This window comes from Netta rufina, assembly GCF_964035555.1.
Source record: "Netta rufina genome assembly, chromosome: 17".
Lineage (NCBI taxonomy): Eukaryota > Metazoa > Chordata > Aves > Anseriformes > Anatidae > Netta > Netta rufina.
Genome location: NC_140141.1, coordinates 4,695,837 through 4,713,495, shown reverse-complemented (window position 1 = coordinate 4,713,495; position 17,659 = coordinate 4,695,837). Strand labels below are relative to the sequence as shown.

General features: G+C 41.4%; 1 protein-coding gene across 2 annotated transcripts; it reads left to right on the top strand.

Annotated features, from left to right (window-relative positions):
• Positions 1–7,557: 7,557 nt before the first annotated feature.
• On the top strand, positions 7,558–17,144 carry PGAM5 (PGAM family member 5, mitochondrial serine/threonine protein phosphatase). Of its 2 annotated transcripts, none has more exons than XM_084297605.1 (6): positions 7,558–7,892; positions 11,041–11,219; positions 11,650–11,775; positions 12,882–12,970; positions 13,283–13,413; positions 15,341–17,144. In XM_084297605.1, exons 1-6 carry the CDS (start codon positions 7,615–7,617, stop codon positions 15,489–15,491), a joined length of 954 nt encoding a protein of 317 aa, XP_084153731.1. In that variant the 5' UTR covers positions 7,558–7,614; the 3' UTR covers positions 15,492–17,144. The 2 variants fall into 2 exon arrangements, with proteins under 2 accessions (XP_084153731.1, XP_084153730.1); XM_084297604.1 differs by having other exon boundaries at positions 7,559–7,892; positions 13,280–13,413.
• The last annotated feature ends 515 nt before the right edge of the window (positions 17,145–17,659 follow it).

Below are 17,659 nucleotides of genomic sequence, written 5' to 3'. Positions count from 1 at the left end.
CTGCACTTAATAGTATTGGGAATGAGACAGAAAGACAATGTGTAGTAATGAGCATTTGTAATATGAGAAGATGCTCTCCATAATTTTCTCCTTGTTGATAATAAATAAATAAATAAATAAATCACAACCCAAAACCTCAGGTGAAATAAAATCAGTATGTGCTACTCCCAGGTAGGAGATTTAGATCTGGGGTGGGGATGTTATGCTGTAGGACAGGTCTCAACTATACTTATGCAAGTTTGGAATAATTCCACAAGATTCAGCTGAACTATTCCAGGTGCTGACTGCTGTAACAGATTAGGCTCTCAGTCCTGACCTTTGCATTTTGTGTTTAGGCAAAAATAAACCCTGAACAGACACAGGAACAGTACTAACTCTTATTTGGAACTGATGGCTCTCAGCCACACCATCAGGAAACAGCACTGCTCAGTGACGTGCTTATTTCTATCAGGAGAGGAAAGGCTATTTCTGTGTCATCAGTCACACAGATGTACATTATGTTCATTTTTCTTGAGAAATACGGTCACTGGGACAAATTCACCTTTCCATCAGTATTCTTTCTCCCTAGAGCTGTAAGCCCAATGAACACAGCCTGAAACTCATCCACATCGGCTCTATGTTCAGACAGTCTGTGGAGCTCCCAGAACAACGCTGTCAGGCTGTTTCTCACTAAATGAAGAGAATAGCAATTAATATTCCAGAATTCCCTGCTCCTAGTTTTGCACCAAGGTTACTAGGTGGTGCAACTAATCTGTAATGAGACACTTAAGCAAACATCTGTATTTAAACAATTGAATGTCCCATTAATACATCTTAATTCTCAAGCTATATGGACTGATCATTGTATGCTTGGGATTTTTAAGGCCCCAAGCTCCTGAAGTCACAGTAAGCACCTGTTTATGGGATTTTCTGAGCTTTCATGAGAGGTGAAGAAGAAAAAAATACTCTTCAGCATTACAGAGAAAAGATTGAAATGCAAAAATACCACCTCTGCAAAAACATCCAAACCTGAAAAAAACGTCTGTCAAGATCATTATTTCTTCTGCAAACGTAATTTTTTACACAAGGCAGGCACGCTCTAAGAAAGTGCTTTGCTTTGTATGGGTCTTAGTGTCTCTAAAAACGGGGGTGGTGTTCAGAAAGCTCGTCTAGCAAGAACCCAGCAACAGCTGCTATTTCTGCCGTGTCACCAGCAGAGAATGACACGTATGTAGCTGAATATCTTGCAGGTTCTCCAGACTTGCTGTTAGCATCACTTCACCAAAAAACTATTTCATCCCGCTTTTTCTTTTTTTTTTTTTTTCCTACATAGTCTCAGTGGGGCTTGTATGTGAAAACACTGCATTTAAATGCTTGTTTCCAAAGAGGAACAGCAGGGTTTAGACAGTCTGTGCCAAGCTCATTGCAAGGGTGATTTTTTTGAAGTAAAGCAGGGATGATGTGAAGCCGCTCCTGACAGAGAGGAACATTTTGCAACATGCATTTTGAGAGGACTAGAATTTTGCCTTTGTATTTTCTGTAAAGCATTAAGGGATGATTAAAACTGGAAATCCCCTAAACTGTGTTATTGTGTACCTCTCAGCACCTGATTTTGCAAGCAGAGTGCTCTCTTCCCTGCTAAGTGAAGGTCACAGATCAGGTTTTATAATTGCTTGTCAATGCACCTGAAATCAGAGCAGGGTTTAGGGCCTGGACTGTGGTGCCTAAACCACATGCTTGGTAGAGACTCACACTATCAAATGCAACAGAACCCAACCCTGAAATTCATAGCAACTCCAAACTCATTGTTTTCTAAAACAGGAAAAAAAAGTAAAGAAATTGGTTGTAAGGAGAGATTAGTTGAACTCTGCAAAAGCAGCAAGTGCTGACTCTCACTTGCTAATCAGGATTAAGAAAAATGCCTGAACGGTGTGCCATTGTTGTGAGCTATCAACAGCACCTGTGCTTCGTTAGCAAAGTAAGTTTAGTGTTAGCTAAGACAAAAAGGCTGGGGGGCAGAGCTGTTCTTGAGGCAATAATATCAAATCCTTTTTTGTTTCCTGGATAGTGATTACAGTAAAATACTCTGCTTACGTTTCCATTCCTTAGACCATCTGTTTCCAATTAAACCCTTCTGGCGTGATACATCGTTATTTATTAGAGCATTACATTTAGATAATGCAGTGTTAGTATTTTTGTTATAAACCCTCAGTTTCATGAATATTTTTTTTAGGGGCAGAAATGGATGTTTGCTTAATGGAAAGTCTAGAGACTGTATTAATATAACTAATTTACCAGGTTAGAAATTACTTTTTTTTTTTTTTGCTTTGCTTTAGTCTTTCCTTTCACAAATACACTTTGGTGTGTCTTCTGATTTGTAACTGTGTGTTTGGTAGACTGAAGTGTTCTGGTTTTAAATGCCTAAAAGCTAAGTCACTGAGAAGGACTTGTTGATAAGTGCCTAAATCTGAAAACACAAAAGTGTCTGCTCAACTTTTGTAATAAGAAAATCTCTTTTATTTTCTGTATGTGATGGGGTGACATCAAAAAATCTGCAACACCCCATTCAAGGCACTTACCCTTGTGATTTTAGAGCAATTTAGGAACTGGCAGGTAACTCCTATGAAGGAGTGTTCCAGAAAGTTTTTATTCTCACTCTGTGTAGCAGCTCTTTTCTCACACTTTCCATCAGAGAGAAAGGCTTCATAATGCTAATATGCAGAAGACACACTTTTATCCTAAAGCTGCCCTGTCATTGTAGTCTCAATCATTCTGGGACAATCTACAAGGGGATTTTTTTAAATTTTAAATTATTGGAGTTAATAAGACTTTAGTCACAGTTTAGTAAAGAGGCTTACTCCTTACTAAAGGAGTAAGGAAATAGACAGCCTTGGGAAAGAAGGTCAGTTCCTCACAGTGGTATCGAGGTACTTCTGTTTACCAGCGATACTCAGATTGCTAAAGAAATTCCTTTCACTCTACTTCAGCTGCAGCGATGGTGACTGTGAGCTTAAAATTAAGTGGGTTAATCTTTCATGATTGACTTTTTCTGCCTTAGATAAGGTAAAATGTAGTTTTAAATATGCTTATGGAGAGTGTGTCTGGGGGAAGAGAAGTCTTTCATCCTAAATGAGCTTCTCTCACATTTTTGTGGCCAAAAGAGAGCGGAAGGATCCTCTAGCATGTGATTCACAACACCTAGATTAAATTCAAGATCTGAATCACTGCTAGCATAAGTGTATGTAGACTTCCTTTCACAGCAAAATCTCCCTAGATTTTGTACTGTATTTAACCAACACCGTACTTGCATAGTTGTGTTAAACTCTTCAGCAAAGCAGTCAGATATGGTCACAAAGCCACTATCATAGCTTCAAATTACTTTTTTTTTTTTAAGCTGGTTAAGTCATGCAAACCAATGTTGCTTAAAAGCAGTATTCTTGCTCTCTAAAAATGTATTAAGTGAGCTCAAGTAGACATCATTTTATAACCCAATAGTTTAAGCTAGTCTATCATTTAAATTTTGCTGGACCTGAAGGAAGCCAGGATGACATCAATATTTCCTTTAAGAAGGCCAGCAGTAAGCCCACAGTATATGTCTGAATACATTTGGATCCAATGACCTAATGTTTCCTTTTCTCTCTCTCTTCCCTCTCTGTTTCTCTCTTTTGCTAATAAATTTACAGCTGTATTTGTTACAGTGGAAAGATGATATATTGTGAGTAAATGTGCCTGGGGTCATGGAATAGGCTTTTCAAAAACACATTTTCTTCATTTCAAATGCTCTTTTATTACTTTAATTGTTTTGTTTTAAAAAATGCCTGAAAGTTCATAAATTTTACTTGCCAGTTTTAGACTAGGGACCTGCTCTTGCTCTCCCTGTAGCTAATGGTAAAACATCCAAGCAATGACGCATCCCTGCAGAGATCCAGAAAACAGAAGTTCTTCGTATTCCTTCTGCAGTGCAGTTACCCCCGAGAACTGCTGTTGCTCCTGCTGTTGCCATAAGTTTTTTCTGCCTGCCAGGGGAAACCAACATCATTTGTCAGGTGTCATCCATACTAAGTTTTCTGAGAACCGTACTGGCTTTCTGATTTACTTTATTCCAGTCACAACATAGTTAATAGGCCATCTTAGCCTTGGGCACCTGCCTTGAAGGTATCTCTGCATCTAGCCACAGAAATGGAATAACCCCACTGGGAGTCATCCCTAAGCACTGGACCTATGGCATCATTAGCACAAACATTTACTGGTTTAGCTAACAGAATAATTCCATTAGTGGGTACCATCAGTTGGTTGTTATCCTCTTAGGTGGATTTTCTGTTCACAGATGAAACACAACACAATAAAACTGGATTAGAATAGTAGCAATATGAATATTAATACAAAACAAAACTAACAACAACAACAAAAACAACCTACCTATACAACAAAGAGCAAGAAGTTAAGTAATTATTAATGTAGTGCAGGACTACTTATGGAGCTAGTGGTAACACAAGTTATTCTAGAGTGTTTTTTTTTAACCTAATTGAACAACAAGCTATACAAAACAGTAAATATTTAATTTAAAATAACATTTCTGGACTTACTAGTCAAAATCTAAGATAATCTCAAAAGACTTTTGCACATAAAGTGTGTAAGTATAATAGTACCAAAGGCAAACAAAAATAAACTGGAATGTGAGCATCCGCACAGGAGATTTCTGATGGTGGTTTATCACAGAAGAATGACATCCAAAATGTAGAAGGCATTCTGAGGCAAAGAAGGCATTTCTGAGGCAAACAATCAATATTATCCATTTTCCTGTTCTAACGCAGTGAGATTTACCAGACTTTCAGCAAAACATTTTTGCTGAGGAAACAGGTTTAATTACTGCTTAACAACAGTCTCAGACTTTTCTGACAGTGGGCTGTGTTCAGCCTCGGTATCAGCTGGTGCCAGTTGTGCACTCGGGAAACTTCCCTTTGTCTAAACTGGGAATTTGAACTGAAGTGTTGGACATTTTGTGCAATCAGTGCATCTTGAGTAACACTGAAATTGCAAACTGAGCCATATAATTTTAGACCTCAGTTCAAGCAACTCAGAGACTCTTCAGGAATTGTAGTGTTTGTCCCATCCAGGTTCAGCCTGTCCCTGCCCTCAAGCGGGTGATGGTATCCGGTGCAGTTTTGATGTGCGCAGACATCTTGCCCAGGCTTCCCCCTTCCATGAGTTGTTAGAGGTAAAACACGTGAGCTGGGATTCAAGGTCAGAGGGCAGCTTGCAAGGGAAGAGGCATAGGATACAATTGGGACAGTTAAAGGAAAAAGGGTGTTATGGGGCATAAAAGAAAAGGAATTATGCAGGAAGGAACTATTTAGAAGTCATCTGCAGGAAGCTGAGTGACTGACAGCTGCGGAAAAAGAACAGTGCTCTCTATGAAGATTTGGATGTGAAGTTTTGAAAATAAACTTTTTCATTTGGGGCTCTGGATAAGAAAGAACATACACAGCATAAATATAGCATAATTACACACACTTGCCTCTAGGCTAGTTCCAAGCTGAACGAAAGAAAAATAATAAAATTACACTTTTAAAGCTATATGAGAAGAAAGAGAAATCAATACCTTAAATACGGAGAACGCAGGCAAGAAGGATAAAGTAGGGGAAAAACAAACAAATGAAATCTAGATCTAGTCTGTAGCAATTTTCATCAGGGTTTCTGATTCATTTGTCTGCCCTGTGGGGACCACGGCTGATCTGTAAAATGTCCAAGAGTGAAAGGACCTGTAATACAGTCGGATCTATTTCTCTGTCCACACCATACATGTGTGAGGCAGAGACACAAAGTGGTGGACAGGGGAAAGACACTCAGCTGAGAAAGCTGGAAATTGGTTTAACTTCTTTAGCAGGCCCAGTGTGCTTGTTGTTCAGCTGTAAGTCCTGCAGAATGAGGAGCGCGTTAGCTCTGAGAGCAGGCAGAGCAGATTTGTGGTGGTTGTGGAGAGGGAACAGGCTCCAACCGAGGTTATCCTGGAGTCACACTGACTGAAATATGGCTGTTGGAAACTCTGGACCCAGCTGGCATGTAAGTGGCGTAACACGAATAAGGCCATTTGCAGTATGGGGAATGTGGGCAGGGAGGTGAGGTTTCAACAGGTGGATGGGAATGATAAGAATGCATACTTAACTATGCAGAGTCTAAATAATGGCATCTCTAAAATCTGCTGGTATCTTGAGACACAGATTCAGTAGGATTTCTGTCAGCATTTGCCAAACTCTGAATTTAAGAGGTAGAAATCAGTGATGACTTTTGGATGTCAGCTTGGAAAAAAAAACAAAAACAAAAACAAAAACGGTGTGGGAGGGGCAGGCTCTGCTTACCTTTCCCCAAGACTTCTGTGTTTTTTCAGCTTGCAAATAAATTTTTACAAAGCTCTAAAGTATTGATCATGACATCATTTGAAATTTAGCAATTAAATCACATTACTGGAAGCTTTGGCTAAGCAATATTATGTGGCATGGTAGGAAAGAGAAGAGTGTGTGTTCTTCAAACTTACTGAGCTGTGATAAATAGCAGCAGACTTCAACTTCTCAAGAAAAATATGTCTGTATGCTGTTAAGGCCCAATGTGTCAGAGTTGCGATGTCAAATTCTAGTTTGGTTTACCTCTTAAAATGGTACTAACTTCAGTGATGTAAAAAGACCACTGAAGTTAGTGCCTAAAAAAGAAACAAACAAACAAAAAAAAAACAACATAAAACAACAAACAAACAAACCCAAGCCCAACCAACAATCCTAACTGAGCTATGGCAACTCATTTTTTCATTTTAATGGATCCTAATAGGTCTTTGGGGATGCAGACATGTAAAGACATGGAAAAGGGGGCAATTGCTGCTAAGGCTATTTGTTAGAAAATCTGCAACTGTTAAAATAATATTGTGTATCGATTTGTATATCTGTATATATAGATAGAATTTGAGTGCTTTCTGCATAAAAATGAATACTACGAATACCAGTAGCAGACTGGCTTTGTCAAAGTATTTCTGGGGTGAAGTTTAAATGGGTGCTTTTATTAAAAAAAAAAAAAAAAAAAAAAAAGACGAATTTATCAGTTGACCAACAGATTTTTTTTTTCTTTTTCCTTGATTCAGAAAACAACAGAAGGAAGTACATATGAAGTAATACACGATTGCTGCAAGCTAAATTGACTGGTGCAGAAACAAACACATGCTATTATGGATGGACTTCAGCGGCACCCAGGCACGGTAATTTAGAGGCAGCTCACGTCGCCGCGAACCATTAATTAACGTGCTTTTCCTTTGACCTACACGCGGTGCATTTCCTTTGAGCCACCCGGCTGCGGGCATTCCCCCCGCCGCAGCATCCCACCGAGGCCAAGCCTCCCCCGGCCCTCCTCTGCCAGCGCCGGGGAAGCCCCTCCGCGCTCCGCCGCCATTTCGGGGCAGCGCAGCGGGCCCTTCCCCACACGGAGCCGGGAGTAGCGGGACCGGGACCGGGCTCGGAGCCGGAGCCGGGCCGGGGCCTTCCCCGCTGAGGGGAGCCCGCGGCCGCGCCTCGCCCCCCGCCTCCCGCCGCGCTCCGTGCGGGGCGGGGCCGCCGGGAGGCCGAGGCGAGGCACGCGGCCGCCGCCGCCGCCATGTCGTTCCGCCGCGCCTTGGCGCTGGCCGCCTGCGGGCTGGCCGGGGGCTCCGTCCTCTTCTCCGCCGTGGCCGTGGGCAAGCCGCCGGCTCGGAGCGGGGGAGGCGACGCCGAGCCGCGGCCGGGGGCCTCCGCCGCCGTGCCCGCCGCTCCCGCCGCGCCTCAGGGCTTGCTGCTGCTGCCGCCCGCCGCCGCCGCCGCCTCCTGCCCGCCGGCCGCCGGCTGGATCGAGAGAGCGGGGGGCACCGGCGGCTACTGGGACAGCAACTGGGACAGGTGAGCGGCCGGGGGCGTGGGGGGGACCGGGGGGTGGGGGGGGGACCTGGGGGGCGCCGCTCGGTGTGGGGCTGGGCCGCCCGAGGGGCACCGGGGGCTCGGTGAGGGGGTGCGGGCTGAGCTCAGGTGCCAGGTGCCGGGGTTATCGCCCCGGGGACGCTCGGGTCAGGCTCCGCTGCGATCGTGGTGAAGCCGAACTTGAGCACTAACAGGCTTTTGTTGTGTCCTGGGTTTTTATTATTATCGTTTTTCTCTTTTTTTTGAGATGCTCTAGGATGAAACGCCTGTATAAATAGGGGCCTCTACACGCCCAATTACAGAAATCAAACCGATTTTCGTTAAAGAAGCGGTTAATTTTCATTTTAACCTCGTTAAAAAGTCAGCCTGAGGTAGGCACCGGAGCTGCCTGTGTAGCTGCAGGTCCCGGCCCTTCTGCTCCTGCTGGCGGCTGGCCCTGAGCTGGGTGCAGGGGTTGCGTTAGGGCCGGGGGAGCTGTCACAGCTGCCGGGTAAATGAGCGGGGTGACAGCTAACAGCAGCTAAGGGCAGCGTCCTGCCTCACTGTGTTAGTGTGCAAACAGTGGAAGTGTGTTATGCAGGTGACCCTCACGCGTTCGTCCCCTTTGCCTGCTCCTCGCTGTCCGCCTGTTGTATGGTTTTGGCAGTACCTGGCTGAGATCTCAGTTCTGACTTTGGGGTGAGGTTGTTAAATGCCTTATAAATACACTTCTGGGGTGGCAGGCTGGGGGAATGGTTCTGTGAGCAGATAACCACGTGTATTAATATACCTTTAACAACCATCCTTCTGAAGTTTGACACAGAAGAATGCAGATACCGTACTTACAGACATCCTGTTGATCCGACCAGGTGATACACCCAGGGTGTTGCATGGGTCTCCTGTACATGCAGGAGCATGTTGTACAGTTCGCTTTTGGGAGAAGACTAGTTACAGTTTCATTTCACGTGGCAGCACTTTATCTGAAAGGTGTCCTAATTAAGTGCCTATTAACTGGAAAGCTTGGTGTGGGAGGGGAAAATAAAAGCTTTTAATTATTGTCTAAATTCTATGGCTTCATTTTTTAAATGGTTCTTGCAAATAGTTTTATGAGGAATAAAACTAGAAATATCTGGATTTTTAAGTGTGTTACAAGAATTTAAAAAATTGTCAGGCCGACTGATGTGTTTCAGTGACATGCAGGGCTTCCTGGAAGAGAGGTGAAAAGGGCACTGCCATGGATTAAATGGCATTTGCTGTTTAATTGCACTTAAAGACAGTCCTAAATATTGCTGTTGCTTTTCAGCAAAGTTCTGTCCAGCTATGATCTTTGGGGATTTTTTTAGGAGGGAGTGCAGAAAGCTCCATTTGTCAATTTGTGAATTTCAGCAGCCTAAAAGAACCTAGTGAAGATAAGCTTTAGCAGTATTCAGTTGTCCTGCTTGTATTTTTTTTTTTTAATTAAAAAAAACTAGTTTATGCTAAAACTGTAGTTAAGCTGGGTTATCTCCTCGTGACTTGTTAAAGCACATGTTAGCATAAAGTAACTGCAGAGGTGCTGGGGGACGAGAGGGCAGGACCTTCACTCAGGTATCTCTTGTCAGGCATTTCTGCCATAGGTGAGTTAATCCTTATGTTCATTTACAAGCGTGCTTGAATTTTCGTGACTTTTTTTTCAGTTTTCTAATGTATCTTTCCAACATCATGTCTACTGAATCAAAAGGCATATCCTGTGAAATAGCAACAGAACTTCATGTTGTTGGGCTGTTGTTTCATTTTTAATGCTTTGCTGAATGTTAGGAGCGGTTTAAGGAAGGTGCTGAGCCTCATTGTTTAGCAGAAATCTTGTCTTTACTACGGCAAATGCCACCCTTGCTGTGAACTGCAGGTATGTAAGGCGGCAGTTCTCTGTGACCAATTTACTTTGCCTCAAACTGAATAAAATTATACTCTTGATTTAAAATCGATTAACAGATACAGAAGCATGTTTAATTATAATAATGGAAGAAGTGAAATCTGTGATGGATTGAATAAATTTAACTGTTCTTTTAGGAGTAAGATCAAGGGAAAGCATTTTATAATCCGAGATGGAGAGACATAGTAGCGGATTTGTATTAACGGGTAGAGGCTCAGTGCAGGGAGGGGACCAGGGGACTAATCTGAGGCAGATTTGGACAGGGTTGATGATGATAGTGCAGCGTTGGTGTCAGCAGCAGGAAATCTGCCGCTAATCTGCCTCCCTGGGGGGACGAGGGGAAGAAGATCTGCCCGGTGTCCTCTTGAGGAATGGGTGATGTGCAAGAGGAGGGTGACGGATGGTATGCAGAGAGGAAGGTTGGTGTGCAGCGTGACAAAATGGAAGAAAGATGAAAGTAGCTTCAGGGCAGAGAGTGATTTAAAAAGTTGAAAGTATAAATGAATGCTTCAAGCTTAAAAATAAAAAAACGAGTTCCTGGAGAGACCTGATGTGACCTAATGTAAAGTACAAAATAATTCTCTGGGTGCACTTCAAAAAGCTGAAATATTTCTAGGATATTGTTTTGTTGTTTTAGTTAATGTGGTTGATAAAGTACAAATTTTGTAGGTTTAGTTTATCACAGGGTCTTACAGGTGTGAAACATTTTAATTGCTTTGGAATCAGTTGACACCTCTTTTTCTTTTCCTGAGTGTAATTCCTGGTTGGTTTTTCCTGTCAAGTAACCTACCAGGGTGCCTGTGATTTTTCACTGAAAATTTTGAGAATGATTATTAAATCATCAGAAGTTCAATATAAAGTCCCCAGTAATGTTTATAATCTTCTTGTCCAGACAGGCTGTAGCTTTTATGTGTTTTAGTGGACATCATCTGTTTATACTAGGATTTAACTCTCTTCATTGCTTGCTTTTTTAATCACTAGAATTCATTTAGAGGTGGTGTTTGAAATTATTGAATGTATCTGTCAATTATACATTTAACCCATGGCATCAACTTACCTTATTTTTTTTTTAACACAGGCTTTTAGTTCTAGCATGGTGGTTTCAATCAGTTTTGCAATATACATGGCTAAAGCGTCAATTTTAGTTCTTCAACTATAAGTCAGATTATTCATCTGTAGAATTCCTCTGTCTTTTAGCTTCCCCTATCTAAAAACGATGTTTTAAATGTGTGTGTTTAGGCGTGAACCACTGGCTCTGATCAACCTCAAAAAGAAAAATGAAGAAACTGGGGAAGAAGAGCTTGCCTCCCGCTTAGATCACTGCAAAGCAAAAGCCACCAGGCACATCTTCCTTATCCGTCATTCTCAATACAATTTAGATGGCCGAGCTGATAAAGATAGAACTCTGACCCCACTTGGTATGTATTACTAAAAACATCTTTCTTCTTATTTTAAGAAAAGTGCTTGTCATGAGCTGCCGTCCTCATGAGTACGGGTCGGTAACTCAGCTCTGTTCCGGTCTCACTGCCAAAGCTTAATCCACTTTCTGGATCCTTTGTGTCAGAAAGATGGTACAAGTAAATCTGTTTTTTCAGTTTTTGATCCTCTAAATCCAAACATTAGAACGTGCTTTTAGGCATTTGAAGAACTCTTAATGCTAAAGAAACTTCATAGATGAAATTTGCTGTTCCTTTAAGGTTTTTCAGCAAATTTTCACACTAGCCGATGTAATTCCCCAGGGCTAAGGCTTTTGTCTTAATCTTATCTCAAAGGTAGTTACAGAGCTAGGTTTCTCTTTAAACAGTGGGTTGTGTTTATTAATTTCCTGATCTATCCTTATTTTTCAAGGTCGAGAGCAGGCTGAATTGACGGGACGCAGGCTTGCAAGCTTGGGGTTGAAATTTGATCAGATTATCCACTCCTCCATGACAAGAGCAACTGAAACAACTGAAATTATAAGCAAATACCTTCCAGGTAAGTGACTTCTGTTAATTTTTCAGCATCTTATGATCTTTAGAACTGCTTCCAGTAAAATTCTAAGCTTGTCCTTAAGGTGTAGTTGAGCCGTTAGCCAACTTCTATACCTATGTGAATATGTCTGTAAAGAAACTAACACCTCTAATTCTGCTGGTTTCCAGTTTATCTTAAAAAACATATAAGTGGGAGCTGCCTCTCTGAGTGACTGGCAGGTGCCTGTATATGTTCCTGTCAGATAACTCTCCTGGTTACTCTTCTCTTAGGCATTTTGTAAAGCAAGGGCTGTTGCAGGTCATCATGGTTGTCTCAGTCCTTACTTGGTCTCAGGGGGCAATAGTGCAGGCGAGAAGAGGGCCTTAAACTCCAGTTCTTGTAGTGATGTACGATGGATTAGCTAACAGGCCTTTATTGTGTGCTGGGCTGTTCCTACCTGCAGGGGAAGATGTGGCATGCTCAAAGGTGATACGTATTTTTGCAATTTGTGTGAGTGGCTGCTTTGTTTGCAGGGCTTTGGGACGTTGTGCGCTTTTTTTTTTTTCCTGACGCTCAGACACACCAGAATCTAAACTTAAAGGTAGTTGACTGTAGATAGTTCTGTCTGGGGCATTCTTTTGTTATTTTAGCAGATAGTAAGATATGGCTAGGTAAAAGTCAGTTCTCTTACACAATCAGTGATTGCTTTCTTGCTTGTGCTGCTATTTAAAAAGAAGTTCCCTTCCTCAGACTAAAATATTAATATAAATATTAACATATCAAAAGTGTAGCATTAACATTAATTAGCCTAATTAGTGAACATGAACATTAAGATTAATACCCTTACAAATACAGTTCTTCAAAATGCAGCAGACTGGGAAGTCAGCTTGCTATGCCAAATTGTTTTGGCTGTTCTCAGTTGGAATAAACTTCACCTTGCTGATGACAAACCAGTTGTGTTGGAGATATGTACGCACCTTGATGGGAAATGTTTAGACTAAAATGTCTTCAGTGTGGAGAGGAAAGCTTCCTCAAAGAGTATAAAAAAAAATCTGTTGAGCAGATGTGGGTCTGTTTGCAGGGACATGTGAAGTAACAACTCCTTTCTGAATGTGTATTTAATATTTCAGGAGTCAAAAAAATTAGTACTGATCTGCTGAGAGAGGGAGCACCTATAGAACCAGACCCTCCAGTCTCTCACTGGAAACCAGAAGCTGTGGTAACTTTTTACTTACTTTTTGTTTATTTTCATTTTTATATTTTTGAATATACTTCAATTGACAAAAGCTATAGCTCATGGTATCTGAGCTGATGCTTTTCATCATAAACCTTAGATAATTGCATAGTTTCTTTCTCCTCAGTAAGTGTACAGAACCAGTGAAATAACTTAAAAATTGGTGTGTTAGTTGAGCCTCAAGTGTGGACCCCTCTAAAGAAGAAATTGACAGAAGATGTAGCCCATCTGCAAACGCAGATAACGGCGCATGCTGCTCTGAGTTATGTTTAATTCTGAACTCTGTGCCATTAGCAGTATTACGAAGATGGAGCTCGAATTGAGGCTGCATTTCGAAACTTCATTCATAGAGCTGATGCAAAGCAGGAAGAAGACAGCTACGAGATCTTTGTCTGTCATGCCAACGTGATCCGCTACATTGTCTGCAGGTATGTGTTGCATTGCATGTTCATCCCTGTTCTTTAGAAGGTCATAGCTTTGCTGAAATCATGTTGGCATATTGCACTGCTGAGCTTGGTGATGTGTTGATTTGTGCGTTTGAGGTGGCTGGAGATGAGTGCTTGCATTGTGAGCAACTGCTCCTGCAACTTCACAGGATGAATTTGGAGATATAGGAAATATGTGAAAATTAGAACACTTTACAGTGAAAGTGAAAATGGCCAAATCAGTGAGACTTGATAACTTTTGTGCGTCTGAACAGTCTCTTAAATACCGCATGCTTCTGCTTCACACAATCCTGAAGATAATACTTTTGTGTAGACTGTTGGAAAAGATGACAAATAGAGCATCTGACTGGATGCCTCTTTTTGAGGTGATATGAATTTGATCTTAAATAATGAAAGATTGATTTAGTTTTGGGGATTCTTTATTAGTTGATTTCTTTTTTGTATTATGTTCAAATTGTATTAGTATGTTTTTGCAAAACATCCAGTATTGGATTGGAGGGAAGAGGGCATCTTTCAACTAATGTCAAGGTGGCCCGTGAAGGAGAAAACAGTTCTGGATCTTTTCCTGTCTCCCTATCCAGTCGCTTGCATCTGCTTTATTCTTTCTCCTCATCAGCAAAGTGGTATCTGTTAGATAATTTGTCTTGAGCAGGATAGATACGATTAAACTTTAATCTGATCAATAGCTGCAACAATTTCGGTTAGCTTATTTTAGCTGAGCTAGTTACATGCTAGCCTGTCTGCTCTGTGGACTGCTTTAGAGCTTTTCAAAATTGCTATACTTAAGATTATTGATCAGGTACACAGAGTATTCTTCCCTGTGCCAAAAGAGATCGTCTTTCTGCTACCTAGGCTTTTTCTGAAATACTTTATACTTTTTCTCATTGCTATTTCTTCCATTTTCTTTTCACCTTACCTTTGATATCTACCATTATGGGCTATCTGATAACAACTACATGCAATCCATATAGTGTTCCTTTTGAGTTTAGCTTGACTGTAGCTGTTACTTTTTTTTTTTTTTTTTTTTTAGGCTTTCTAAAGGACTGTTGTAGAGTCAAAAACCATTTTTTTCCTCAGTATCTAAGACAAAAGATGTTTGAGACAACTTATTATTTTCTTGAGTCGTTACTGCAAGTGGTTTAACTCTGAGGCTTGTCAGTTAGGAATTTTAGAATAGCTGGAGACTAAAAAGACCTGTGAGACCGTATTTGTACAGAAAGCAGAAGGTTCTCTCTTTTTTTTCTCTTCTGGGAAACAATATCATTGATGAAAACAGTTCTGGTGAGTTCTTTCTATAGGCACATGCTGGTAACTAGAACCAACTGTATATCAGTACCTCTTCTCTGGTGTTATTAGTTATGCTATTTTAGCCTTCCCAACAGAGGTAGGTGCATATGTGCAGTGTGCTGCTTATGCCTGTGGTCTCCTGGGGAGACTTACTGGGGAGAAGCGAGCCGTGTGCTCTACCTGTCCTGAACAGCACGGGGTTTTGTGCTACTGCACTTGGCCTAATGACCAGCTGCGCATAGAGCTTCTGTCATCCTGTTTGGTACTGGGTTGCTCAGAGCACTCCCAGCTACCAGACTCCACGAGAGCTTCTACCTTCTGTCAGTTTGAATTAATCCTATCTATATTAATCACATCCATCTGCTGGAATCCGCTTATGGAAGTGTATTCTTGACACTGGTCCAGTTACCAAAACTGCAGTTTGGTTATCTGTTGCACAAAAACAATACTTTTTCCTTTTTTTTCCAAAGCTGACTCTGTAGGACATTTGAAAGCAAGCTGCAAAATGACTATTTTTTATTATCTGGAACAGAAGGTGATGCTGTCAACTTCATGTTAATATAACTGTTGATGAACGAGCAGTAATGTTTTTCTTTCCTTTTTTTCTTTTTTGTCTTAATAGAGCATTGCAGTTCCCCCCAGAAGGCTGGCTGCGAATGTCGCTTAACAATGGCAGTATAACTCACTTGGTGATACGGCCAAATGGAAGAGTGGCACTCCGAACACTGGGTGACACAGGTTTCATGCCTCCAGATAAAATCACGCGCACCTGAATGAGTGAAACAGCTGGCTACCCAGGAGCTGCCTCTAGACTCTTTGCACTAGAACATTCAGCTACAGTACCACTAGGTTTTTATCTGTTAAGATGTGATGCTGTCTTAAAATGTCCTTTAGCCCCTTGCCTCCTTCATACTTACTCATATCTGCCTTTCAGTCCAGAAAAGAAGAAATCTTTCTAAACCTGAAGCTGTCCAGTCCTCAAGTATTCCCCAGAACTTGAAGCTGATCTGTGGAATACAAAAAGATTGAATGTCCATGTGCTCAGCAGCTACAAGAGCACAGACTTTTTATTCCCCTGTGAACTTCTATAACCAAAGCTTGCTCCTGTGGATATTTTTCTTGTGCAGGAAAATAATGATATGGGAACTGGAAAGAGCAGCCTTTATCACACTGCAGCTAAAACTGAAGATGAGCCAGCTTGTTCCAGCTCTTGCAGAGGAAGTGACAAACTGAGGGTATTTTGCTGTTTGAAGGACAAAGGGATAAAGCTTCAGTATTTGTAAGCTGTTGAGGATGTATTGTTTATGTTGTCTCATTGTTTCCCTCTGCCCCCTAAAAGCTCATGTAAACTGTGCCTGGGCCTTGTAAAGAGAAGAGGGTAAAAAAAGATTTGCTTCAGAGCTGCGGTGCTAGAATTAACTGCTGCTTAGATTAAGTGTTCCTGCATCCCCAGTGAGTACTTTAAGCTGTTCTGAGCAATGTTTTTCAGTCTTGTAAGGTCTTTTTAATTAAAACTTGTCTGTAGAAGGACGTAGGGGTGAGTTTTGTAGCAGAAAGATGGAAGGAATGTAAAGCAGTTATCTGTGCGTTCTTTACTTACTCTGAGTTTGCAAGGAGTACAGTTGTTTTTTTTTCCATTTTTTTCCTGCTTTCCCCCCTTGCTTTATATTTTTGGTACCATGATTTCAGAGTAGAGAAATAACAGCACTGAGTTTGAGGTAATGGCACTACAGGTCAGAGGTTCTGCAGTGTTGGAGCGAACTATTGCTTAAAGCTGCTGTTGCTCACATAGTGAAAAAGGATCTGTGGGATGTTCTGTCTGGCCAAAGTGCGAGTATAAACATCAGACAGAATGCTTTAAGTTGCTCCGTTGTACAACTTTGACACTGCTGGACTTGTTCTAGGAAAAATGCACGTGGTTGAGAACTAAGTTATTTTTGAGGGAAAGGCTCAGAAGCGCTTCATTTTAAGGATGTTTGATGGGCACCTGAGCCACGCTAGTAAGTCTGCGTACAATGCCTGTAATACTGAAAATTTTCTTTGTTTGCGTACTCTGCCTTGGTGATGGCTAGTACACCTCCAACAGTACGGTGAAAGTAAGGCATTACATGTCTTATAGGTTCTCTTATCCCAAAAATCTTGAAGAAACCTCAAGCTCACTTCTGTCAGAGCTTTGAGGCATAATCATGGCACACAACCTAACAAGACAAGATTTAATGGCTCGTTTCATACAGGACTGCTACATCAGAATGACTTAAAGGAAACTGGGGCTGGTAGGGAACAAAATACGGTAGTCGTAGTGCACGTTTCCCAGGGGCAGCAGGAAACCCTTGTGATGTACATCTCATTGATGCAATGAGAATAATTTATCAGTTTTTGTCTATTAACTTTTTAAAAGTTTTGAATAAAATAACTGGTCTGTCTTTCTTTCTTGTCCCTTCAGTTGATTAGTAAAACGCTGTGTCGTTTACCAGCACATGGAACGGGAACACCAAGGCAAGTAAGACGAAAATTCCACACACTATGTACATATCGCAAAGGTGTTAACAAGTCTTCTAAAGGTCAAGGTTAAGTGCACTTTTTTTATTTACACATGTGGAAGAAACGTCTTTCTTTTCCCTTCTTCCCTCTCCCCATTCTTGGCGGTGGTCACCCCAAGTGCGCGTACAGAACATCTTTGCACAGGTACAGAAATTAGCAACATTTTTTTAGTGGCACTAAAAAGGTTGACGGGGGTGTGTATGAAATTTCAAATTAAGATAGTATGAAGATAATTTTTATTGTATGCAGATTTCTTTTCTCTTAAAGATTATGAAAGTACTTAAGTAGTGGCTTAATAATCAAACCTCATTGTGCGCACATACACAAAGGACGTGAGTAATCAGCAATTTAACCGTGTCATGGTATCAACCCCACCTACTTACCATTATGCCCCATTAAG